A 26,805-nucleotide genomic window follows, 5' to 3' on the forward strand; every position below is an offset into this window, starting at 1 on the left:
TATCTTTAATCCCATGAGAAATCATCACTTGGATATCTGATAGGGATCTCATCCTCTCTGAAGCAGAACTTCTGCTTTAAGCATGCTTATTTCTTTGTCATTATCTCCTCCCATATAAATCCCAGGAAGCCCTCAGTTTTTTGTGCCCTAAATCTAGAAGTCATGTTCTTTAACATTAAATCTGATCTGAGGTAGTAAATTCACTTGTACTTATTAAACACAGTACAGGGTAATCCTGTATGGTCAGTGATAATATCTTGCAAAATCTTGTAAAGCCTGGCAGTTCCTCTTGTAATTAAATGTGTAGTTATCATAGATCCCAGAAATTTCACCTCTGGGTCTATACCCAAGAAAAACAGAAAACATATGTCCACACAAAAAGTTCTACATGACTGTTTATAGCCAATTATTCATAGCAGCTCAAAGATAGACACAACCCATATGTCCATCAAACAGAAAAATGAATAAACACATCCCATTTCAAATGGGATATTACTAGGCCTTAAAATTCAAATACTGACGCATAATATAACTTGCACTACCTTTGAAAATCTTATGCAAAGTGAAAAGGTCAGGTCACATGTTATTATGATTCTATTTGTATGAAAGCCCTGAATAGGAAAGTCTACATAAATTGCAAGTAGTTTAGTGGTTGATTAAATTTGGGGTGGAGTGAACAAGAGGAATCAAGTCACAAAAAATATAGGTCCAGATCATCTAGTGCTTTATAGTCCACAACATTTGTCTTTTACTCTGAATATAGTAACAAAACTTGGTGATTTTGAGTGTGACTTTTAAGTCGCCACGACCCTTCTATGGAGAATAAAATAGCAGGAGGAAAAGGAGGGGGAGCAGATGGCTACTAAATATAGAATCTTCCAAAAATCAAAGGAAGACTTGGTAGTTTAGGGACATAGCCTGGAAAAAAGAAACGTGGGAGGGTTGAGGGAGTGGAGAGCATTTACAGTGGTAATCAAGACCTGCTCCTCACTCTGTGCTCAGGGTACTATATAAACCTGAGCACAGAGTCAGCCGTGTGCAAGGGAAGCATCTGAGCCCCCTGTACAATGTCTTTGTCCCTAGAGAAGTAGCTTTGGAGCTGGGTATACTCTAATTGTTAGAAACAAAGGACTTTTGGTGAATTCAACCTAGACTCTAAGAAAGTCAAGAGTCAGGGCTGTCTCCAAAGTTTGGGTCTGAGGAAGTGGACAGATGGAGTTGTCTTATCACTTACTGAGATGAAGTGGAGAGCAAAAGAAGCCTGTTCTACACGGGGAGTTCGCTTTTGAACAATCGATGCTGAGGTGCTGAGAGGGCAGCTGGATTTAGAGTCTAGAGGTTAATAGTCTTTGTAAGAAACACTAACTGGGAGTTATCCATGCAGATTCATTTAAAGTTTTTAAGCTTAATTACTTGCATTAACTTAGCTCACTCTTTCCCCAAATAGGGTATACCCCTTGGGGCTCCTAAACATGGGTTGGGGTGGGCGTGGGTGGGCAGTATTAGCCTCCAGAGGAGGGGGTGGGGAGAAGGGGCAGAGCGGGATGCACTTTCTATTGGTTAGTTAAAGAAGGTAAATTTCCAGAATAAATCTTTCTGAAAAAGGGGAAAACAGCCAACTCTTTGGGAACCCTCGGGTTTACAAAAAGCAGGGGTACCTCTCATCCAAAATGGTACCTCTTGTTCGCAAATAAGGGAGCCTGAAAGACGAGAAGAAACGAGCAAACAAAACCTGAGAGCAATGCGAGTAAAAATCGCGTTTATTAACTGAGTCATGACCTAGCCCTTTTGCAACATCTCTAATCTCTCTCACCAGTGCTCCAAGACGCCTGCTAGATGAAACACACCAAATTCTTTCCTCTCCAAGGGCCTCTGAGTTCTGAACGTGGAATTTTACCCGGTGTCTTACTTACTGCACAGGTCTCAGCTTCAAGGTTACCGAATGTTCTCGAACACCACCAATTCCTACCCGAGTTTTCTCTAACGACTCCAATAGGCTCAACCTGACTACCACCCTCCAAACTGTGGTTCTTCTGCCATTTCCTTTGTTTCTGCTTAGAAATCTATCTCACCTTAAATTAGTAAACGCTTACAAAAATGACTATACGCCCACTGTAAGCTGAAGTAATTCCTTCTGTGAAACTTCCTGGGGGGGGGGGGGAGCCTTGTATTTTGTCCTCAGTCGCAGTCGACAACAATAAACATTGCCTCCGCATTCATTTTTAAATACTTATTACGGGAAAGAACCGCAGGGCGAAAGCGAACAATTGTACAAGTGGCGAAAACATTGTATTTGCGGCTCGGCCCGAGTCCGGAGAGACACTAGGACAGGACGAGGAAACGACCGCGCGCGCGCGCGCGCGCAGGCGCAGTGGTTCTCTGAGCGCTCCGAGGCTGAACTTCCGCCCTTTCCTGGGCGAGAACTTTAGCCACCGCACATGCGCAGTACAGAGCGTGTCCGTTTGTCGGCGCGCTCAATAAAGTTTTCGCGAGAGCTGTCTTTCCTTTCCCTGGCAAGATGGCGGAGTACGACTTGACTACTCGCATCGCGCACTTTTTGGATAGGCATCTAGTCTTTCCGTTGCTCGAGTTTCTCTCCGTGAAAGAGGTGAGAGGCACCGGGAGCGCGAGGAGCGGGTGCGGGGAGGGCACGAGATGCGGAGCGAGACCGAACGGCGGCGGCGGAAGCCCGAGACCCGACACGTGTGAGGCAGCCGCGAGTTCGGTTCAAGAGTAGGACAGGAAGAAGGCGCCGCCGGGAATTGCGCGTCGTCCGGGGCTTGGGGGCGTCTCTGAGTGAGGCCCGGCGAGAGCTGCTCATCTTGACATCCCGAACCTCGGGGGCAGGGTCTCCGCATCCCTTCCCGAGGGGCTTTCCGCGTCCCTTTCGCTTGTATTTCTCGTTTAAAGACACTCGAGCTTGACTTTGGGGCCGACTTGTGAAAGCAGATGGGAGTGTTGGAAGAGTGTTTCGCGTTTGCTGAATCGGAGACCATAGCAAAGGGGTAGTTTGATGATTTTGCCGGCTGGAGTAATTTGCTCACACTTGGAACTTCGGTCAAGTTGCGAGTTTTCCCGTATTGCATTTTATTTATTTATTTATTTATGTTTTTGGAACGATGTTTCGACAAGTAGCCGCAGCCCGGAAGCGTTGGGTGGCTTGGAGCGACCCCTCGCCCCGGAAGAAAACCCAACTGATTCATTGTAACCAAAAAAATGTTTTCTGATGAATAGATGCACGGGTTGTGGCCGATCTGAATTGAAGTTATCTTTCCTATGCGGTTTTGGTAACGCGTTTGAAAAACTCAGTTTTGAAAGTTTTGAAAATCGTGGGCTGAGTTGCATCTTGAGTGTATTGGGCAGTTGTTGGTGCACTTCAATAATTGTAATTACACTACTCACTACAGTGGTTTATTTGTTGTCATCAGAGAACCTCTCGACATCATGCCGACTCAGTATCCGTATCCTGCCGTAAAATTCACTTTTGGTTTTATACGTTGTGTGGGTTTGGACCAGTGTATAAAAGCATATGTCCTTAGTTATAATATCAGTAAAGTATTTTCACTATTCTAGAAAGTTAAAAATTAAGTGATATTTCTATGTTAGGGGGTTGGCATATTGCCAGATAACTTAATTCTGTTTTTTTATTCAGATTATTGTTCTTGTTTACTTAGGGGCATCCCTCATTTGGGAAGAAGATTTTTCCTGCTCCAACAGCAGTAAAAGATGAGACTTTATAAATTGTTTTGATAACATTTCTAATGTCCCTTGTAGACATTAGTTGATGGGAATCTTTTCTAAACACTATAGACAGATGCTAGCAAACAGCAGGTTCATTTTCATAAATATTCAAAGATGTCTTTCCATAAAAAGCTTTTAAAGGATATGTTTTGGCCTTGATTTTTTTTTTCAGTGTATTTAGGATGTTACTTAAACCCATAATTTAGTGCTTTCACGAAGTAGTTCATTAACTTCTGTTTTCTGAGAGGACAATTCACTGAAGATGAAGGATTAGAAGAATCAATTTTGAAATTCTTTACCAGCTACGAGTAGAAATGCTTCTAAACTAGCCTTACTTTAATGTGAACAATTTTGTTTTTTCAAGGGAGATGAAAGGGCTTGAAATATGTAACTATAAATTGTTCTCTGAAAGTCAGCTAGGATTTGTGGGACAAAACTCATTTCCAATTGTCTTCCATGAATGTTGGTAAGATGGCTTTCCTATGCCAAAGTTTTCCTGGAGGATATGATTTTCAGTGACTAAATATAGGGCTTTCATGAATTTTTTATTCCAAAATAAAATCCAGTCATTCAACCCAACTTTGCTAGGAGCTGAGGATGTGTAAACAAAAAATGGTACTAGCAGGGTGCTGTCAAAAATGAGCTGTTACTCAGTTGGCACAAATAATTTTGAGAAGCAGATTAAGTGTGTGAAGACTAGTGGTTAGGATAGAAACAGTGCCTGTTACACATAATGGTTTTATACTGAAGGGGCAAAGCTCCATTGATACATTTGTACTCTGTTACTGCAACTGTGTTGAAGTATGTTTGTACCATGAGCACAGCAGGTTGGTTTTTGTTCCCTGTTCTTGGCACATAAAATACTTGTGAAGACTTTCAGTGATTATTTTTAAGATAAGTGAATTAATGGATATTTTTGTCATATTATTCTTTATTCTTATGTGAGAGGAAGACCACATGGTTTTTTGGTGCTTGAGTGATGAATTTGGATCCTGCTCTATGACTATGACTCTGAGGGCTACAATGCAGCCTTTGAGGATTCCATCCCAGGCACTTGCCCCTGCGTCCCCACCCAAGACCCCAGCACCATTCTAGATTCCATCCCACCCCCCACCCCCCATCTACCCAAAGCAGTTTATTCCTAAGCATCCTTTTCTCAGTCTCATTCCTGACTAGCTAAATGTTACTACTACTACCAACCTCAAGGGGTATTTACTAGAATGATATAAATAGTAAGTATATAACACTTAACCTTTTGGAACAGTAAACAGTAAGTGCTCTTTTGAGTTTTCTACTGGTAGCCTAGGGGATCCTAGGGAAGTGAAACAACCAATGGGTTTTAGTTAAGAACTGGAAATGGTGACAGGGAAGACTGACTCGAAACAGGCAGTTGATCAGTGGGGCTGTATGGAGATAGACTTTTAAGTAAATAGTGGAGATTAGTGGGGAAGGATTACTGATAAGTGAATACAAAAAATGCACAAATGTGATGATAATAACCAGTTTTTAAACAACTTATAATCATTCTAAGCATGTAAAACACTTTTTTCAAAACTTTAAAATTGGCACTGGATTGTATTTGGAGAAAATAGATGGAGTCAGTGGTATTGCTAAAGAAAGTCCTTGAAATAGTTAAAAATGATCCTTAGTAAAAAGTGATAGCCAGAAAGGAGTTATATGACAGAGCAGAGTAGATACGATGATGGTTTTAATGGTAGAAGAGGTGTTGAGTTAAGTTGAATGTTTTAGAGATGAGGAGAGAGGAAAAACTCCTGTAGGGCTCGGGAGCCAGATATGCTGGGTCCGAACCCAGGCTGCCTGCATGCAAGGCAGATGCCCTGCTTACTGTATTGTCTCTGCCCCCAATAAGTTTTAGCGTAATATTTGCAAGTATTTTCTGTTATAAAACATTATCGTTGTGCCTCGCCAAACATTTGAAATAAGTGAAATATTTCCTTCTCTGAAGAAACTGAATTTCAAATAAATCTGTATTTACAAGAAATGTAGCTCCTTTATTATGTTTTTATTTCAGAAAGGAAAATTCTTGAAACCTGTTTCTCCATTGTAGTAAGGTGATTTTGAGATCTTGATGCACAAAATCTAAACTCTTTACTATCTGCCCTTTACAGAACACCTGTGGGACAGATTTTAGAGAAGGTGATATAAGCTGATGTGGATATAAAATGAGCTCTGGTGGCAAGAGTCATGTTTTGAAGTCTGTTACTACATTGCAAATAAAAGCAGTTGACTGGGTGGGAAGAAAAGATGGCATGCTTCAGGAAGAGAATGTTTTCAGAGTTTTCATGAGGCAGACTGAAACTCAGCTTTAACCTTTCAAAGCCAACTTATTATGCATAGAAAAGTGAATTAGTATATTTTTTTCAGTAAGCACGGTTTTGCAACCATTCCCCCAATCAATAAATAAAACATTACAAACATCTTGCACGGCAGAGCCTGGTAAGCTCCCCTTGACGTATTTGATATGCCAAACACAGTAACAACAAAGTCTCCAATGGAGACGTTACTGGGCCCGCTCGAGCAAATCGATGATCAACGGGAGGGCCTTTACTTTACTTACTTTACAAACATCTTAAAAATCTGACTGTTGATTCCTTGCGCCATTCCTCTCATGGCTCAAAGGCACATCTGCTGGTAGGTTACTTTTGCCCCTTTGGAATTTTATAGAAAACTAATCAGGCATTCACCACCATGTACTACACTGAATAGCTTTTTTTTTTTTTCAGTATTACGAGAACCCATAGGTTGTTAACGATAATAATAGTTCATTCATTTTTGTAATTTGTAGCAATAGTAGTAAATTCATTTTGGTTCACTGTACAAGTATACCATAGCTTGCTTATACTTTTTCAGCTATTACAAGTAATGCTGCTGTGAACATGCTCTACAAATGGCTTTTTAAATAAATGCACCCATTTCTCTTGAGTATTGCTGGGTCAAATAGTATTTGAACTCGAGGAAATTAAAAATAGTTATCCTTTGCTGAAAAGTATGTTTAGTTTTACATGATATTGTTTAAGCTTTTTTAAAAAAGGTTTTTTGATGTGGTTTTAACCAGGCTATTTCATGATTCTTGATCTTGAAATTTTTTTTCAGTATATGTTTGCCATTTGCTACACTTCTGGTGAATTCCCTACGAACATCTTTTCGCTTGAACTTCTGCTGTTTTTATAAGAGTTCAGAGTTCAGGGAATTTGGTTTTGGTCTTGTAAAACCACTTGCACCTTTTCATGGATAGCGACTCTTCATACAAGTTTCTTTTCTCGGCAAAATTATTTTTAATAAAAATGTTTTTTTCTGAAGTCTTGATAACTGATTAAATCAAAAAATGTCAGTATTATTTTGTAGAATATCTGATCACTTATCAATACAGTTCATTTTATGTGAGTTTGCTTTACTTGGTTCTGTGTTCCTTGAAAATATAATACGTTTGACTTACATGATGTGCTAGTTTTATTTCAGGGGTGACGATGGGAAAGCATTAGAGGAGATTGTGTATATTGAAGAAATATGAAAGGGTAAAGGAGAGGCTAATTCACTGCATCTTGTAGATGTGAAAGTGCTTTGAATAACTGTCGATGCGATAGCACAGCGGTAGGGCGTTTGCCTTACAAGCGGCCAACATGGCCGACCCGAGTTCGATTCCTCCGCCCCTCTCGGAGAGCCCGGCAAGCTACCGAGAGTATCTTGCCCGCACGGCAGAGCCTGGCAAGCTCCCCGTGACGTATTCAATATGCCAGACACAGTAACAGCAAAGTCTCCAATGGAGACGTTACTGGGCCCGCTCGAGCAAATCGACGATCAACGGGAGGGCCTTTACCTTTACCTTTACCACATTTACCTGTGTGTGAAGAGACAACTCGGGGTGCTTACCGAGTGTGTGTGGTAGTTTGATGGACTTAATCTTGTTCTAGAAGGTATGATTGTGTGTAGAAACAAATTCTAAAAAGGTAGAGGACTAGGAGGCAGCTGAAATGGTACAAAATGTGTTTTCTGGGCAAGACTCTTGTGTTAGATCCTTCACACCTTATTCCCCATTCCAGGCTGCTAGGAACAGTGTTCAAGTAGGTGGGGGTGATTGTGTCTTTATTTTTCTTTTATTAGGTAAAGTGGAGGTTTATTGCTTGTCTTATGAGAGAGTGGGTAATGGTAATCACTTTTTTTTTCCTTTTTGGGTCATACCTCCTGATGCACAGGGGTTACTCCTGGCTCTGCACTCAGGAATTACTCCTGGCTGTGCTCAGGGGACCATATGGGATGCTGGGAATTGAACCCGGGTCGGCCATGTGCAAGACCTACACCCTACCCGCTCTGCTATCGCTCCAACCCAGTGGTAGTACTTTTAAAGTAGTATTTTAAAAAGTGTTTCTTCACACTGGACAGTGTTAAGTGTTCTCTCTATGTAGCAAGTGCTATATAGTGACCCTGGGTCAGATGCATGTGTGCAAGGTAAATGCCCTGCCAGCTGTTACTATCCCTCCACCATCTAGGTAGTGTATTTTCATGTAAAAGGTCTTTGTGTTGAGCTTTGGTGGGAACATCAATATGTACATCTATTTATATGGGTTTTTTTTTCCAGATATATAATGAAAAGGAATTACTACAAGGCAAATTGGATCTTCTTAGTGATACCAACATGGTAGACTTTGCTATGGATGTGTACAAAAATCTTTATTCTGATGATATTCCTCATGGTAAGTTTTGTCATTAGTATTAAAGCCTATCAGATTCTCTGGTTGAAAGTTATGGGCCTCTAAGTTATATTCTCACAGTAAAAACCATGAGACTGTAAGTTGTTCTTAAAAATCAGATTTACTGACAATATCTTGAATATGGGTGGAGGTCATTTAGTACCTCCTATGCCTTTGAAAAATAATGTTTTCCACTTGAAGCTTCTGGGTATAACCATAGTTTCTAAAAGTATTGTTCCCACGACAAATATTACCTGAAAGAACAGTTAAGAAATACATATCTGAGGCCATCTCCAGATCTACTTAATTATTAATTAGCAAGTTTTTGGAAGCTCAGCACTCAGGTTGAAGAACAGGTGTGGTATAGTTTTTCCAAAGTCCTGTTTGCTGTGGTAATTGAAGGTTCTTACCAGAGAAAATAGTACAGTGGGTAGGGTGCTTGCTTTGTACACAGCCAACTCAGGTTCAATCCCCAGTGCCTTATAAAGTCCAGTGAGTCCTACTAGGATTAGTTCCTGAACACTGCTGGGTGGGTTGGCCCAAAAAGCCCCCTCTCCCAAACCCTCCCCAAAATATCCCATAAGTTTAGAAAATACATGATTTATATTACATAGTATTTAAAAAGATTCTGAAGACTCATATACTATGTTTAAATTAAAATTCACAGTCTCTTACTGTACTTGACAAACATTGTTCTGGTTTATACTTTCTCATATAGCACTGCCCTCCCATTGTTCATCGATTTGCTCGAGCGGGCACAGTAACGTCTCCATTGGAGATTTTGTTGTTACTGTGTTTGGCATATCGTATACGTCACGGGGAGCTTGCCAGGCTTTGCCGTGTGGGCAAGATACTCTCGGTAGCTTGCCGGGCTCTCCGAGAGGGGCGGAGGAATTAAACCCGGCTCGGCCGGTCCTGCTGCGTGCAAGGCTAATGCCCTACCGCTTGTGCCATAGCTCTAGCCCATATAGAAACTTTAATAAGGGAAACTCTTTAAATTTCAGTTTTGGTGGAAAGGTCAGCTATTCCTGAGGGAAACTAAAACCAACATGCTAGCAGGGGAGGTTATGTGTAAGTTTTCTCTGGCCTCATGATATACTAAAAAGAAATAGGCTTGAAAAGTATAAAATTTACATTTATAGTGGAAAATAGAAGTTACGTACTAGATTTAAATCCCACTTGTTCTACTTAAAAAAACCTGTGGTATGATACGTAGATTAATAGTTATCTGAGAGGAGTCAGAACAGATATAAAAAGAAGTGGGATGAAAGTAGAAGAATGATTAGATTATTATTTCTTGGTGCTGGAGCAATAGCACAATAGGTAGGATGTTTGCCTTGCATGCGGCCGACCTGGGTTCTATTCCCAGCATCCCTTATGGTCACCCAGCACCGCCAGGAGTAATAACCTGAGTGAAGAGCCAGGAGTAATCCCTGTGCATCACTGGGTGTGACCCAAAAAGCAAAATATATATATATATATATATATATATATATATATTGTTTCTTGCCAACAGCCCCTTCCTCCCTCCAGCCACCTGCTGTCCCTTAGGTAAACTAAGAGCAGGACCAGGATTCCTACTTCCTTTACTGGTGTTTGTAGCTTTAGAAGGAAGAAACTGTTGTAGGTATTAACTGAGTTGTGAGGACATATATAAATTTACACATAATTCAAGTTAAAAGCTTTCCAGTGACTTCCTTGGGGTGAGCAGCTCTGTTTAATAATACAGTGCTTCTTTGCATTTAATTAGCTTTGAGGGAAAAAAGGACCACAGTTGTTGCACAACTGAAGCAACTTCAGGCAGAAACAGAACCAATTGTGAAGATGTTTGAAGACCCGGAAACTACAAGACAAATGCAGTCAACCAGGTGAACTTTTCTTTTTAAGAATTTTCTTTCTTAAATTATTACAAGTGTCAGTTCAAACTTACCTGATATCTCATTGTGAAAGTTTGTGGTATGTTAATTCTCATTTAGAACTTTTTTTTTTACCAGTTACCCAAATTCGATCATACTGTAGCAGTTTTCCCTGCATCTGGGGTCATTTGACATTGTCTTGAAAATTTATGGTTGTCTTAAGCTATGGGTTGTACTGGCTCCTAGGAAGAGAGAAGATGAATGTGCTAAACATCCTGTAGTGTGTTGAATCGTGTCCCATCCCCCAATAATAATTATCTAACTTTTAGTTAAACCTGTTGCTCTGTTCAAGAGAAACCTGAGCTCCCTTTATCATACGCTCGCTGCATTCTCTCATATTCTTCCAGCCTTGATGCCATCCCTAGGAGGGCAGTGTGAAACTGATATGGTTATTCTATTACTAACTCTCCCTTAGTGGAAATGGATTTACTGTTTGGCTCCCAGAAAAACCATGTTCCCTTCCTTTCTCTTAATATATATATCTCTAATTGAAACCATTTGTTTTTAGAAATGTCTAAAAACAAAATCTAAAGTTGAGTGTTGCCGTTGTGATATATTTGAACAATCTATAATGCTCCGCTGAGGAGCGGCTGATACTAACACATTGTACCTTTAGTTCTTAGAACATAAAATCAAATGAAATTTTTTAAGATTGGATTTAATCTGTCAGTTGTGATTTGGGGAAGTACTGCCAAATATTTTTTTAAGATCAGATCCTTGAGTATGAGATAGATACCAGGTTCTCGTCTCTTTCAAAGTTATTTCATTTTAACTTAGGTGACCTGGCTGTCGAACAAAAGGAGATTTGAGGGTCTGCTTTTTTTTTTTTAATATAAGATGTTACACCTGAAATTTTTAAAGCTTATGAAACATAATTAGTAAGGACTTACCTTTACTACATTATGGCATAGTGTGATGTACTGTATTATGTCATATTCACAATTACACATACAGAGATAAGAATATGGATGATGGTAGATTTGATCACTAAATGAGGGGACTCCATATAGTTTAGTAAGCACTAAATTTGAAAACTTGTTTAGTTAAGCCTATAAGCTGCTTTATTCCTTCGGTTTTGGGCCATACCCAGTGGTGCTCTGGGGCTACTACTGGAGCATTTTCAGAGGCTCCTTTTCAGTGGTCCATCCTGGTCACTGCTTAGAGTACCATATAAGACCAGGGATCAAAACCAGGTCTTTTTCATGCAAAATATGTTTCAGCCCCCCCCCCCCCCCCACACACACACACACACACACTACTTTTGTTTGTTTTTGTGCCTTGCCCATCAGTGCGCAGGGCTTACTCCCTGCTCTCAGGGATCAATCCTGGCATGCGGCATGCTTCCAGGGACCATAAGGGATGCTGGGAATTGAAATCTGGTGGGCTACTTGTGAGGCTGGTGGCCTTACCTGCTGTACTATCTCTCGCAACACTGCAGCATAAAATTTTTTGTTTTGTTTTGGGGCCACATCTCAGGGATTACCTCTGGATTTTATGGGGTCTTGGGGAATGAACCCTATTTGGCTGTGTGCAAGGCATGTATCCTATCTGCTATATTATCACTCTAGCCCAGCATAAACTATTTTTATAGTAAATGACTTTCCACCAGTTTTCCATATTTAAATTTCATTGACCGTATTATATTGAACTGCACATGGTGTCCCAGGAGGTACCCAGTGAGGCATCAAATGGTGATTATATACCTGAGGTGTCTTTGTTATCTTTGCACATAAGTGGTAGATTTTTTTGAAGTATATATTTATGTTAGAATCTACACATTTATAGAGTACATAGCCAAGCACTCAAATTAGGAATGATTTGTAAATTTTTAATCTTAAAGAGAACAGGTACTATAATTTGCATATTTTGATTTTATTACTTTAAAGCTTCCAAAGTTTTTATGTGGTGGAAAAGAACCTGTGATTTTCATTAAAGCTATAGAGGTCTGAATTGAGTGAAATTCATTTAATTATTTTTGGATGTGAATTTTTAGGTTTGTAATTTTTAAGTTTCTGATTCCACCCCTGCACCCCTTTTTATTTTCTGCTGGTGTAGGGGATCAAACCTAGATTCTTTTGTTTGTTTCTTATTGGTCTTTAGGCCACATCTGGGGTTGCTCGGCTCTTAATCCTCGCTCTGTATTCAGGGATCACCTGACTGAGCTCAAGGGACTTCATAGGGTAGGGGGGATCAAACCTGGCTTGACTCTGCAGTACACGGCATGTTCCTACCTGCTGAACTATCTTCCCAGCCCCAATCCCAGATTCTTTTACTATGGAGCCAACTGCTCTACTACTTGAACCACATCCCAGGCCCCAAGTTTCTGAACGTTATGTTCAAAATATGCAGTGTTCTATTTATTTCAGTATGAGGTGTTATATGTATTTAATATTGAAATATTTCAATTAACCTCCCTTTAGGTTGGCTATAAGTTTTAAAAGTTTACTTTTTACACCCTTTAAAATAGTGTAATTCTTCTTTTTTACTATTAAGGGATGGTCGGATGCTCTTTGACTACCTGGCAGATAAACATGGTGTAAGTGGCATTTTAAAGTGTTTTGTTGTCATGCAGCTAACTTAAAAATAATGTGATGCAGTTAGATTTGTGACTTGACAACATAGAATTTTCAGATGTTTGAATTAGATACTTTAAAAAAAATAAGTTTTAGAAATTGGTCCTATTAGGAAATTGTTTTTAGTTTTCAAAATAAAAGATAGTTTCAGAATAATTACCTTCCTATTTGTCATGTATTTGCAAATAAGTTAAAGAACTAAATTAGGATTAGAACTGTTTTGGGCAAAAAATAGTAGTCCTTGACATCAAAACCTTCATTAAACCCAAGTAAAGGAATATTGGCTTTCTTTGGCACCTCTTAATTTTTGTCTCCATTGTATAAGTTCATAGTTTGAAACTGCATATTTTTAATTCTTTAACTTGCATCCAAGTTCATTTTCTCATGTTACTGTTATATAGATTATTTCCTTATAGAATATTTGGTGTTATATTCGATTTTAAGCCCTTATTTTTTTAGTTTCACCTTTCTTTCATCAGTAACTCTAGTTTGGTGCCAGTTTTCTTAGAGATCCTAATATCAATTTAAATCATAAAATTATATAGGAATGTATAATGCTTGGTAGCTAATCACCAGCTAAGAGATTCACATGTCATACTTGGAGCTGTAATTCAAGCTAACAGCGCAATAAAATTAATTTTTTGAGACAGAATTAGGAATATTGAATCTATAGGTTTTTAATGTACGTTTAAGGGTCATAGAATGATTTAATCATGATACTTATATTTTGGTGGCAATTTTGGGAGACAAAGGGCATTTAAAAGGGAAATGGGTTAACTTTTAAACTGTCAAAATTGAAAAGCAGAATTTCATGAAAGTTTGTTTTTCTAGTTTAGGCAAGAATACTTAGATACACTCTACAGGTATGCAAAGTTCCAGTATGAATGTGGAAATTACTCTGGAGCAGCAGAATATCTTTACTTCTTTAGAGTCTTGGTAAGTAATTTTTCTTCTCTTTTGTAAGACACTCTGTTACTTAAAACATATTTTTAGGTTTAGATTTTTTCATTAAATGCCAAATTTTGATTGTTGGCAAGAGGAGGGGAAAGATGCTTTTCCAACAAAAGACAAGTAGAAACGGGGGATGCTTGTATTAAGGCTTCAATGTTTGGAGGGAGATTTAAACTTATTCCTGGAGTTCCCCAAAAGTTCTGGCCAGTTTGTTATCTCTATTGTATGTATTCTATTGTTTTGTAATTTTATGGTTTTAGTATCAACTAGAGTTCCACCATTTAATAAGTCTATTCTGTTACAACATTTAATATTGCTGAACTGCATAGTGAGCAGCAAGTTCTAAATGCTTAAATAAATATTAATCCTAATTCCACTTTTTTTAATGCTGTCCACCTTGAATTTGTTTTAAATTATGGAAGTCTGATGATAATTAGATTTTAAGTCTTATTGCAACATCCCTATTACTTCAGCTGTCAGAATGTGATGTGGATTGGTTTTCTTTCTTTTTTTTTTTTTGTTCATTTTGAAGGGGATAAATGCATTTACATACCACTATTCCAGAAAATTGCTAACCATAAAGTACCCTGTTTGCTATCTACATTTGTCTGACACCTTAGATTCTATGCTTTCGTTAGATAAAGGGAGTTGTGTGAATTAATTTCTTTAATTCTAGAGGTTGAAAAATGAATTCTTACATGTCAAACTCAGACTTTCTGTGTTCCAAAGAGGTGTTTTTTGTGCCTCTTATTTATTTGTTTAGGTGTCTTTTTTTTGAATTGCACATGCCATAAAAGACTTGTGGCTCCTATACATTTTCCGCTTTAGAGAGTAGGTACATTGGTGTTACTGATACATGAAATTTCTACACTTAGAAATAAAAGCGTTTCACTTCACTTTTTTAGACTGCTGATGTGTTCTTAGATTTTTCATTTATTTTCACATTTGAGTTGAATGAAATTATTTTTCTTACTCATTTGTAAATACTTAATGTACAGACAAGCTGGGGTTCATTTGCAGGTGCATTGAAAATGATCGGTAGTGCTAAACTTGTGACTTATCAGAAAATTCCATCAGTTTTGCTTTGAATATTATGAAGGATTTAGGAGAGTAAAAGTTGATTACTTTGGAAATGTAAACAGCTTAAACCAGGATTGTAAAATCAGAAGCCTGATATGATTACAGGTACATGAAAAGAGTTGGTTATTCATATCATTTGTTAATGCTGGGAGTGAATTTTGAGAATGAAGATTTAGTGTCATGTTAGCGTTCTAGCACAGTAAATTTATTGTTGCTGGTCAGTGAGTGAATGTGCCATTTTGCTAAGACATGGAAACTTAAGGTAACTGCTGGAAATCCAGATATTGAAACTCTTCTAGCATATCCTCCCTTGAAAGCCGGTTGGTATGAGGAGCCAACTGTAATGACATGGACTGGAGCCAGAGCAGTACCAGAGCTCACAGACCTTTAGGGATTCAGAAACTTGCTGTGTGCTGCAAAGAGCTTTTACCCTATCATGTGTAACGTTTCAGTTTTAATAGTATCGCTGTGTTTAAGTAATATGGTTAGTCTGGCAAATTTCACAAGTGAGTGGTATATACTTAAAAGTTCAGTGATTTTGTACTATTTTTTTTTTTGTAATATAAATATCCCAGTTCAGATTCTGTCTTTAAACAAATCTAGAGGCATTTTAAGCTTTTTGCCTTGCCTAACAAACCTTGTGCTGGAACTCAGATGATGTTTGGTTAAATGGATAAGTACCATGATTTGAATGCAAAAGTTTTACACTTAGAGAAGTCATAATTACTGATAAGTGCTTACAAACTATGAACACTTAGCTTTTAAATTTTTGCCCCACTTTTGCCACAAAACATTTGTGGTGGGTGGGAGCTGACCACTTCATGTGGCATATTGATAGAGGCTTCTAAAAAGCTATTTAAACTGTTGTTTAAAAAAATAGATTATTCTCTTGATTTAGATATAGGTACTATGCTAAAATATGTATATTTGAAATACTGTGAAAAGTCTGTTTGGATTTGGGATGAATTATATATTAAAAAAATTTTATTCCTTTAATTTTTTTAATTCAAGAGTCTTTTTCTAAATTCTGTTCTGGTGGTTCATTTTTCTTTTAAATCTATGGCTAGGGAAACATAAGCTATGAAAGAACCATTGTAACTATGTTCTGAGATTAGAATTTGACTCTCCAAGTGACCTATTGTAGGTCAGTGTTGTATAAATTAAAGCTGTGTGACCCTAGGATCTACTTTTATAAGAACTTGTTGTCTTATACCAAGGAGTATTTCGATGCAACTTGTTTGGTTGTGAAGCTTTAGTTGTGCTCTAAGGAATACTTTAATTTGAAATGAAGAGTTGGGCAAGTTTGGTATTCATTTTTAAACACATTTTGTTATTAGAAGTTGTTTGACTGTATTGCGGTGATTTTGTTTAATTCTTTCATCACTGTTGTCTTTGAACTAACTCCTAAATAAAACTCTTCCCCTTCAAGTAACTATTTGAAATAAAGTGATTTTTAAGATTCAAGATTGCTGTTTGACACCAAGGTTGCTGTTTTTTAGGATTTTTTTTTTCTCCCAGTTGTTTGTAATTGTTTTTGGTTAAATATATCTAATACTCGCTACTTGTATTGGACTTGACTGTTTGGCTGCCCAAGAAAGCCTGAGTAATGATAACTTTAGCAAACTTCTGAAGGACCTTTTCTTTTTTCATGCGAAACATACCCAGCTGTGCTCAGGCTGGAAATCAGTTCTGCCAGAGTTTACCTACCAAGTAGAGCTCAACTGTGGTCTGTAACAACGGCGCCCTTGGGGCCACACGGGGTTTGTGCTTAATGGACATGAGCTCTCCCACTCGGCCACTTTTCCAGCCCCAGACCTTAAGATCTGAACCAACGTTTTCTACCTATCAGTGAACTGTCTTCAGTGTTGTCAGTGAAAATGATACCTGTTTTATATAATTTAGTGCGTTTAAAAAATCCAGAATTGGGATGTAGGAATTAGTTCTGCAAAAAAAGAATAGTATATCTTAAAATTTATGTCATCTTAAATTTGATTAAATATTTTAATTTAAAAGCACAGCGGGAAGGGCGTTTGCCTTGCAAGCGGCCAACATGGCCGACCCGAGTTCGATTCCTTCGCCCCTCTCGGAGAGCCTGGCAAGCTACCAAGAGTATCTCGCCCCCATGGCACAGCCTGGCAAGCGAACTGATGTATTCGATACGCTGAACACAGTAACAAGTCTCACAATGGAGATGTTACTGTGCCTGCTTGAGCAAATCGATGAACAATGGGAGGACAGTGACAGTGATTTTAATACTCAAATTTTTTGTTTAGATTATAATTTGATTTTATGGGTTTTTGTCGTCACCAAATCAAATATTTCTATTGCCTCAGAAGTACCTCTTAAAGCTCTTAACAGTCACATTCTACACCTTATTCATACGTTAATCTTTTTGTGTATATAGTTTTCTTTAAGATTTTTATATGTGTATAATATTAAAATAATGTAAGCTGTACTGCACTTATTTTGACCAGCAAGTTCTTTTTTTTTTTTAAATTTTTATTAGTGAAACACCATGAGGTACAGTTGTAGACTTACAAATTTTTGTGCTTGGGTTTCAATTACACAATGATCGAGTACCCATCCCTCCACCAGTGCCCATTCTCCACCACCACTAATCTCAGTGTCCCTTCCACCCCACATCCCTCCATCCCACCCTGCCTCTCTGGCAGGGCACTCCCTTTTGTTCTCTCCTTTTGGGTGCTGTGGTTTGCAAAAGAGGAATTGAGTGGCAATCATGTTCGGTCTATAGTCTACTTTCAGCATGCATCTCCCATCCTGGGCGGATCTTTCCAACACCCTTTATTTGGTGCTCCCTTTTCTCTGCGCTGCCTTTACCCCTAGAGTATGCGGCTGGCCTCCAAGCCTTGGAGTAAACCTCCTGGTATTTATCTTGGCTATTCTTGAGTGTTAGTCTCCTATTTTGTTACTTTATGTTCCCCAGATGAATGCAATCTTTCTATGTCTGTCCCTCTTTCTGACTCATTTCGCTTAGCATGATACTTTCCATGTAGTACCACGTGTTTGTTCATTGCAGCACTATTTACAATAGCTAGAATCTGGAAAAAACCAGAGTGCCCGAGAACAGATGACTGGTTAAAGAAACTTTGGTACATCTACACAATGGAGTACTAGGTAGCTGTTATAAAGGATGAAGTCATGAAATTGACCAGCAAATCCTTGAGATTTGTTCATGCTGTTGTATATATCAAAAGCTTGATCGTTTTTATTGCTGACTAGTAGTCTATTACAAAAATATGTGATTTGTTTATTGTGAACATTTGGATTACGCCCAGTTTTATAACAGTTATATTGAATATGTACAAGATTTGTGTACCTTTTACTGTCACTGTCACTGTCCTCCCGTTGTTCATCGATTTGCTGGAGCGGGCCCAGTAATGTCTCCATCATGAGACTTCGTTGTTACTGTGTTTGGCATATCGAATACGTCACGGGGAGCTTGCCAGGCTCTGCCGTGCGGGCGAGATCCTCTCGGTAGCTTGCCGGGCTCTCTGAGAGGGGCGGAGGAATTGAACTCGGGTCAGCCATGTTGGCTGCGTGTGCAAGGCAAATGCCCTACCCGCTGTGCTATTGCTCCAGCCCGTACCTTTTACAGCAGTAATCATTTCATGATTGTGTTTTAAAACTTAAAATTCAGTTTCTGTTATTTGCCTGTTCTACCTATTTTCTGAACTTGATTCAATATCTTTCAGTTACTGCCATCAAAGGTAGTCTATCAATATATGGATAGAGACTGAATTAGATCTAAGTATTGTTCTCAAAATTCAGAGAATTTTTTAAAATATTTATTTTTATTTGCATTATAATTGTATTAATTATTAACACATTGATTCTAAAAATAAATTTCTATTCACATTAATTTAATAATAACTTACATTTTCTGAATTTTTTTTTTTCTGGGTCACTCTCGGCATTGGCACAGGGGTTACTCCTGGCTCTGCACTCAGGAATTATTCCTGGCGGTGCTCAGGGAATGCTGGGAATTGAACCTGGGTCAGCCACATGCAGGGCAAAAGCCCTACCCGCTGTGCATGAAATCCCTGTATTGAGTTGTTAAAAAGTGGATTTCCCACCCTTACCCCGCCCTTTTTAAATTTTTTTGTCCATTGCTGAGTGAAATAACTGGCAAACTAGCCTCATTTATGTATGTAGAAAGCTAAAGTATAAATGTTTGGTTCAGCATATATCGAAAGCAATATTATTGGTGCAAGATTTCCAATCCTGTCTATAAAGTTTTATTTAGATTGTAATTACAATCTTTAATAGCATTTTATAATTATACTACTCTGTGTTTTAGTATAATATTTAAAGTTTCAACTTAGATTATCTGTTGAGATATTGTATGATTTCTGTGATTTTTATGACAAACAGAATAGTTTGGCTCAAATTAAATTTCATTTTTAAATATTTTTAAGTGAAAATTAAAATGTTGTTTATGTTTTTTTCTTAAGTTTATTTGACAGATCATTTTGCCCTATATTCCTTTGATATTAATGATAACCTTTTTATCTGTTTATGCCTACCTTTCATTTGTGTCTTAATTTGAATTTTTTTCTGGAAATAATTTCTCTTGACATGATAGAGGAGTTTTATGAGTCTTGATTTCTTACCCTATTGATTTTAGCAACATATTTTAACTATCTTGTTTTTATAACTAACTTCACTGCCTAAAAATTTGCTTAGTTATATATGTTATGCAAAATGGGTAATTCTAAAACACTGGTGTGTTTTGTTTGAGTTTTAAGTTACTTTTTAATTTCTGGTTTAGAATGAATGTCAAAGACCTTCGCAGTTCTAGTAAATTGAATTAAATTGAGCTGTTTGAGTTAACGTGATGCAGTATGGACTTAGATAACTCACGTTTTGGGGAAAGAGGAACAGGTCTGTCAGAGGATGTAAAATATATTTTGTCATTTTTTCTTTTGAAAACTCAGAATATAATTAATTATGCTTGTTTAAACAGGTTCCAGCAACAGATAGAAATGCTTTGAGTTCACTCTGGGGGAAACTGGCTTCTGAAATCTTAATGCAGAATTGGGATGCAGCCATGGAAGACCTTACCCGGTTGAAAGAAACCATAGATAATAATGTGAGTTCTGCTTTTTCAGACAGTTACTGAAAGTTCTCTATGTCCTTGATCTCTGATGAAGGATACATTTTGTGCTTTTTGAAAGGAAGAACAGGCTAAAGAAACAAAAAGGATTAGATGTTGTCCTATGAAAATAGCATTGTGAGTTAGTGGAGAAGCAGGTTTCACTGCCTCTCCTTACAGAAAATCGTTAGACTTTCTTCTGACTTTGGAATATTGTTTTTATTTCTTTTGTATGTTTTTTAATGCCTTTTTTATTGTTTTAATGAAAATGACACAATAGTGTTTGTGCCACCCATTATTAAAATCTTAAACAAAATATGTTTCTCGTTAAATTAATGCCTCATTAAGGGCACATATTTTGAAAAATTTCAGTCTTTCAGTGTCTTGAGGTCTTTATAATTGTGGCAGACTAAAAGTTTCTTGGTGAAAATTTTTCTTGAGAACCGTAGAATAATTTCAAACGATGGCGATCAGGCAGAGTGGAGGATTGAGGGGATTACAGTGTATATATTTCCAGTGTAAATTTTCAGGGGCTGGCGAGGGTGTTGTCTTTTTTTTGTTTGTTTTGTTTTGTTGCATTTTGGTTTGGGGCCATACCCAGAGGGTGATCAGGGTTTACTTCTGGCTCTGCACTCAGAAACAGTTTGGGCTTGAGGGACATCTGGGTGCTAGGGGATTGAACCTGGGTTGGCCACATGCAAGGCAAGTGTCCTTCCCAGTGTACTGTCTTTCTCTGACCTCTTGTATATATCTTAGAAGAAAGAAGGGGTTTTTTTGTGTTTGTTTTGTTTTCTTTTGTTTGAGGACCATACCCAGCTATGCTCAGGACTTACTCTTGGTTCTGGTTTTAGGAATACTCCTGGTGGTACTCAGGGTACCATGTGGGGTGCCAGGGAGCGAACCGGGCCAAGTGCCTTACTGTACTATTGCTCAGGCCCTAAAGATGCTGTTTTAAGTGAATTATGAGATCAGCAATGTTTCTTGTCCTTGCTTGTTTCTCATATTAATTTTTCCCCATATACTTTGTTTTTGATCCTTCAGTCTGTGAGTTCTCCACTCCAGTCTCTGCAGCAGCGAACATGGCTCATTCACTGGTCTCTCTTTGTTTTCTTCAACCACCCCAAAGGGCGTGATAACATTATTGATCTTTTCCTTTACCAGCCACAGTAAGTTATTTTTCTGTATAATTTTGGCTTTGTATTGTGAATGTTTGTCCTCTCCACCCCCCATGAGCTTATCTGGCGGTCTGGTGTTTCTTTTCATGTTCGATTTGCTGTTAATTAGAAAATATGATGATGGGTCTCATTCTCCTAACTCTGAAAGAGCCATGAATATGGCACTTCAAAAAAAAAAAATCTCAGGGCTAGGACGAAGGAGAAGTTACTGGGGCCTGCTCGAGGCAGTCACTAAATAACAGGATGGTCGTGATTTGTGAATGTAATTCTAGGAATTTTAAGGTTTTTATGATCTTGGTTTCAGGCCTTATGTTCTAATCTTTTGTTTTCTATAAAGGTACGTATATGCTCTTATGATACAAGGGTTGAGGTTCATCTTTTGGGGACTAGCATCTTTTGACTTTACCCAGAATCTTTTCTTGACTATTCATTCCTGTTATAAATTCTTGCCTTTTCTTAAGTTTACTGTACATGTATGGATTTATTATTTTCTTGCTTCTTCTATTTAATGGCACCCAGCATCAAATTTTGTTGCCCTAGCATATTCATCTTCACAGTATTTTTGCCAGTGATCATGGCTTGGGGAGCATATATAACATTTGGTGGCATTTCTAAGATTTGACTTTCATTGTGGCTTAATTTATTTTTCTTGATTCTGACTTTTTTCCCCATAGACTTTAAAAGTTTGTTGTTACAGCAGTTTTTCTAGATTACATGTTTAAGTGAGGTAGCTACTTTTCATCTTAAGTTTATGATTTATATTTGTCTACCTGGTTTTCTGATGGAATAGATGATTATATGTTACAGTTTGTCACCTCATGAAATTCTTCTGTAAAGAAGGTGGTGAACCTTGAACTCTCTGGTCTTGTTGAGTTTTTTGCCTCATCCAGCAGTGCTCAGAAGCTCCCCCTGGCTATCTCAGGCAACCAGCTGCTGAGCCATGGATTCAACCAGAGGAATTAGGTCACACCTGGTAGTGCACCAGGGTCATTCCTGCCTCTGTGCTCAGGAGTGACCCCTAGCAGTCCTCTGGGACCATGCATGGTGCTAGGTACTGACATGGTTGCATCCAAGGTGCATGAGCGGCTTTTCTGCCCTATTCCGTTTTCTAACCCCGTGACACTGAAAACCTCAGTTACTGATTTCTGAGGATGTTGGGAGAGAAGAACCCATGATGACATCTTGAGCTTCTTCCGAGGTATTTGTTTAAATATGTTTGAGTTTAAAAGTGACCATATTATTGTTTCAGTCAGCATTTTTGCAAATTTACCAGCTTAAATTAACATAGAAGTTTTAAAGATAGGGAAAATGGTGGCTAGGGCAGTGCAATGGGTAGGTTGTTTGCTTTGCACAGGGTGACCTGGGTTTGATCCCCAGCATCCCATATGGACACTCTCCCCTCCCACCTCCCCCCTAAACCAACAGAAGTAATTCCTGAGTGCAGAGCCAAGAGTAACCCCTGAGCATCACTGGGTGTGACCCAAGAACCCTACCCCCACCACCCAAAAAAAGAGAGATGGAAGATTCTAATAATTTGGAGGTGAATTTTTCTCTCATAAAATAAAAACTCCAGTTAGCAAGATAATGTGTAATTTAGCCTTCGCCTTAAAGCGGCCAACATGGCCGACCCGAGTTCGATTCCTCCGCCCCTCTCGGAGAGCCCGGCAAGCTACCGAGAGTGTTCGATATGCCAGACACAGTAACAACAAAGTCTCCAATGGAGACGTTACTGGGCCCGCTCGAGCAAATCGACGATCAACGGGAGGGCCTTTACCTTACCTTACCTTAAAAATAATTAAAATCTCCTAAGAAATATGAAGGTCTGGTCTAAAAATTCATCTACTGGTATCCCAGTGTCTTTTTTTTTTTTAATGTGTTATCTTTTAGTCTGTCTTTCACTTTTTTTCTACATTTTTGGTTTTGGGTTTTTATTTTTTTTTTGACTGAAACGTAATCATGCAAATTTGTAAATCTGTACTGTATCTCACGATGATTCATTAAAATGGAAAATAAAAAAATTAAGAAAAAGAAATGATCTTTTATTGATTCACCGTGAGATACACAGTTAAGCTGTTCATGATCGGGTTTCAGCAGTCATACCATGTTCCAAAACCCATCCCTCCACCAGTGTACATTTACTACCACCAATGACCCAGTTTCCCTCCTGCTACCCCATCCCACCAGCCTGCCTCTATAGCAGGCATCTCTCATTTCCCTTTCTCTCCCTCCCCCCAGATCTGTCTCCTCTCTTCCCTCATTATTGGACATTATGGTTTGCAATTCAGATGCTGAGAGGTTATCTTGTTTGTTCCTTTACCTACTTTTAGCATGCAATTCTTATCCATAGTGATCATTTTCAGTTATCATTACCATAGTGGTTCCCTCTCTATCCTACCTGCCTTCTCCCCAGCACCTGAGGCAGGCTTCCAATCATGGACCTATCCTCCTGGCCCGTTTCTACTGTCCTTGGGTATTAGTCTCATACAATGTTTTTTTAAGACAAGATTAGGTTTATTTCCTAAAGCTTTGTATATTGTGTCTACCCTGTGTATGATTATTTATTCATTAACCTTAATATAGGACAACTGGCAAGGAAAAATACTTTCAAAGTTGAGAACATACTCATTTAGTACTGTAAAAGTCAGAGGCTCCTGCACTTACTGACCCACCTTGCCCTTTTCAGAGCAGAAGGCACTCAGAATTCCTCCCCTTCCCCCCAAGACCACCTTTAAGTGAACTGAGTTCCTCCCAGAATGCACATAAGACTACTGTAACTCCTCTAGATTGTTCTAGTGGCTCCTGGGCAGGGTAGAGGGTTCAATTCACATTGGGATTTAAGATGTGTCTAAATTTTTGACGATGAATATATGTGGAGGAAAAAGGTTTATAGTACAAATTTACAAAGCCTGTGAAAGTGTAACTCATTTAGAGTATGAAATTAATTGCTTTATTCATCACTTATGTTTTCATGGAAAACACTTCATGGTTTACTATTTGAATCAGCAGTGTGATCAGTAAACGTTATCTATTCCTGTGAGTTTTACTGTTGTCAGTCCACGGATTTTGTGATTTTGGAAGGTTAACAGGAACAAAGTTTAAATGAAACTTCTTTGGATTCAGAAACTCAAAACTACCAGCGGTGGGGACGGAGAGTTAGTACTGTAGGTAGGGTACTAGCCTTATATGCATCCTACTGAGTTCCAACTGTAGCACCCGTATGGTCCCATGTGCTAAGTAGGAGTCATCTGTGATTTCAGAGCCAGGAGGAAGCCCTGATCAGAGCTGGGTGTGGCCCCAGAGCAAACAGTGACAAAAAATGAAAGAAATTCAAAACTACCCTTGAAATGCTATGAAAATGATTGGAATTTGTCTTTTGTTAGTATCTTGAGAGGGTTAAAGCGGGCAGGGCGGGGTGGGGCGGGGTGGGGGGAGTCAACTTGCCAAGCAGTGTACTGGCAAGGATTCTTCTAACAGATTGGCTGATACCAGGGCATGTTACTTTGCAGGAGTTCATTTTGATGGCAACTAATGTTGTATGAGACACAAGTGAAATAGAATTCTGACTTTGAACACAAAGCAAAGTTATCCCAATAAAAGAATTGTATTCCTCATTAGTATATCCTTGTTTCAAGAGACTATACTCAATTATTACATTTTTTGAGTTTTATCAATAAAATAGAAAAATTTATTTTCTTTTTCTAAAAGTAGAACTTTTCCTCTATAATCTCGGTTTTGAATTGAGGCATGCAGAACCTAAGTTACTTGCTGGACCTTTATCATTTATTTTGCTAAGCCCAACCTTATACTCACAGATAAAAATTATTTCCCAGGGAAGTCATCCTTCAATGAAAACAAGGAAGACATACTATAAAGTTAGGATAAGTCAAAAGAAATTCTGACGTAGAGCTTCCCTGTATAATTTGGGATAAATGATGAATGGATTTCATGAATACCAAGGAAACTTTTTTTTTTTTTTTTTGGCTTTTTGGGTCACACCTGGCCATGCACAGGGGTTACTCCTGGCTCTGCATTCAGTAACTACCGCTGGCGGTGCTCAGGGGACTCATATGGGATGCTGGAGATCGAACCCGGGTTGGCCACGTGCAAGGCAAATGCCCTACCTGCTGTGCTATTGCTCCAGCCCCCCCAAGGAAACTTTTTAAACACATTAAGAAAATCATTTATTCTTTCTTGTTTGTGAAATCCCTGGCAAGAAGTTGTGCCAAATGAACATTGCAGTTTGAAGATTCTGCTTTAAACTCAGGCTTAGTTTTTCAGCTGATGAAATTGTTAGCTAATGTGCTTAGGTTATCTTTTTTCTAAAAATTTTTTTTTCTAAAAATTTGTTTTTTCTACTTTGGGGTGGGGCTGGACCACAACCAGAAGTACTCAGGGTTGCTCCTTGCTCTGTTCAGGGGTTACTCCTGGTCATGTTTGAAACATCGTATGTAGTGTGAAGGCCACTCATGATTATGCACAGCTTATTGTGCCAGCAGTACAGCCCTCGGGCCTGAGGATGTGGTGCTTCTTGGACCCTTTCTTCCAGGGCCATTGGACCACACTGGCAGTGCACAGCAATATTTGGGGGAAGCCCTGTGGTACAGGGGATCAAACTTAGGTGCTCTCTCTTTAACCCTGTACAATCTGCCATACCCGGGTGAATATTTTATTTAGTACTAGACTTGTTTCAAGGAAATTCAAAGGTAGCTAGATAGTATTGTATGTGAGGTAATTACCAAAATTCTCAGGTCACCTGAATGGTAAACATTTTACGGTGTTTGTACAGATGATAGGAGATGTGGTATGAGCTTTTAAATTAAAGAGGGAAAGAGGAAGTGGCAGTGGTTATGTGATAGAAGGTGGAACCTGGGTGGGCAGTTAGAAACTTAAATATTTAGATGAGGAAATAGACAAAGTTTCCTAAGCCTAGTACATGACCTGGTCATGAAAGGTGCTCACTTACTCTTTATTGAACAAAAATTTGAAAGCTATCTTAGGTAATGGAGTAGGATAATTTATAGGATAAGCATTTCTGATGTAAGGTGGCCAGCTAATCGTAGTAACATTTGCTGAATAATTAGCCCCTGCACTGTTGTTGACATTTGCCCGACATCTATATTTATTGTTGTAATTCAAGCACTACCAATTAATTTAGCAGTCTTAAAATTTACTTCTCCCTTATTTTCAGTATTTTATCCCTTGATTCCTTAATGTACATGTTCAGTTACCCGATTTTGATGAGTAATTTCTGCAGAGAAAGTTTTCACTTTTTTTTCTCTTAGGTGAGTGACTGAAAATTATCATAGTATTAAGCAGTCTAATAGCATATTTAAAGACTTTCTAAAATTCTTTTACTCAACATTGATAACAGGATTATTAGCCTTTTCTATGAATCTCCTGAGTACTCCAGAGTAATTTATTACTCCAGAGTAATAAATAACATCTGGCATTGTCCTTATCATTTAGATTCCATGGACCAGATAACATTTTTTCCCTTGGAATTACAAGCTTTAGGGAAAAAAGGCGGTGGTGATGCTGGTGTGGGGG

General features: G+C 38.5%; 1 protein-coding gene across 1 annotated transcript in view; it reads left to right on the plus strand.

Moving 5' to 3' along the window:
- Positions 1 to 2,467: 2,467 nt before the first annotated feature.
- EIF3E (eukaryotic translation initiation factor 3 subunit E) overlaps positions 2,468 to 26,805 on the plus strand; it is a 39,412-nt gene continuing 15,074 nt past the window's right edge. The window contains exons 1-7 of the mRNA XM_056111156.1: positions 2,468 to 2,608; positions 8,339 to 8,453; positions 10,201 to 10,318; positions 12,860 to 12,902; positions 13,771 to 13,875; positions 19,955 to 20,080; positions 21,125 to 21,249. Of these exons, the coding sequence (XP_055967131.1) occupies positions 2,519 to 2,608; positions 8,339 to 8,453; positions 10,201 to 10,318; positions 12,860 to 12,902; positions 13,771 to 13,875; positions 19,955 to 20,080; positions 21,125 to 21,249 (722 nt within the window). The 5' untranslated portion in view covers positions 2,468 to 2,518. The remainder of the gene's footprint in view (positions 2,609 to 8,338; positions 8,454 to 10,200; positions 10,319 to 12,859; positions 12,903 to 13,770; positions 13,876 to 19,954; positions 20,081 to 21,124; positions 21,250 to 26,805) is intronic.

This window comes from Sorex fumeus, unplaced genomic scaffold, assembly GCF_029834395.1.
Source record: "Sorex fumeus unplaced genomic scaffold, SorFum_2.1 ptg000002l, whole genome shotgun sequence".
NCBI classification, from domain to species: domain Eukaryota; kingdom Metazoa; phylum Chordata; class Mammalia; order Eulipotyphla; family Soricidae; genus Sorex; species Sorex fumeus.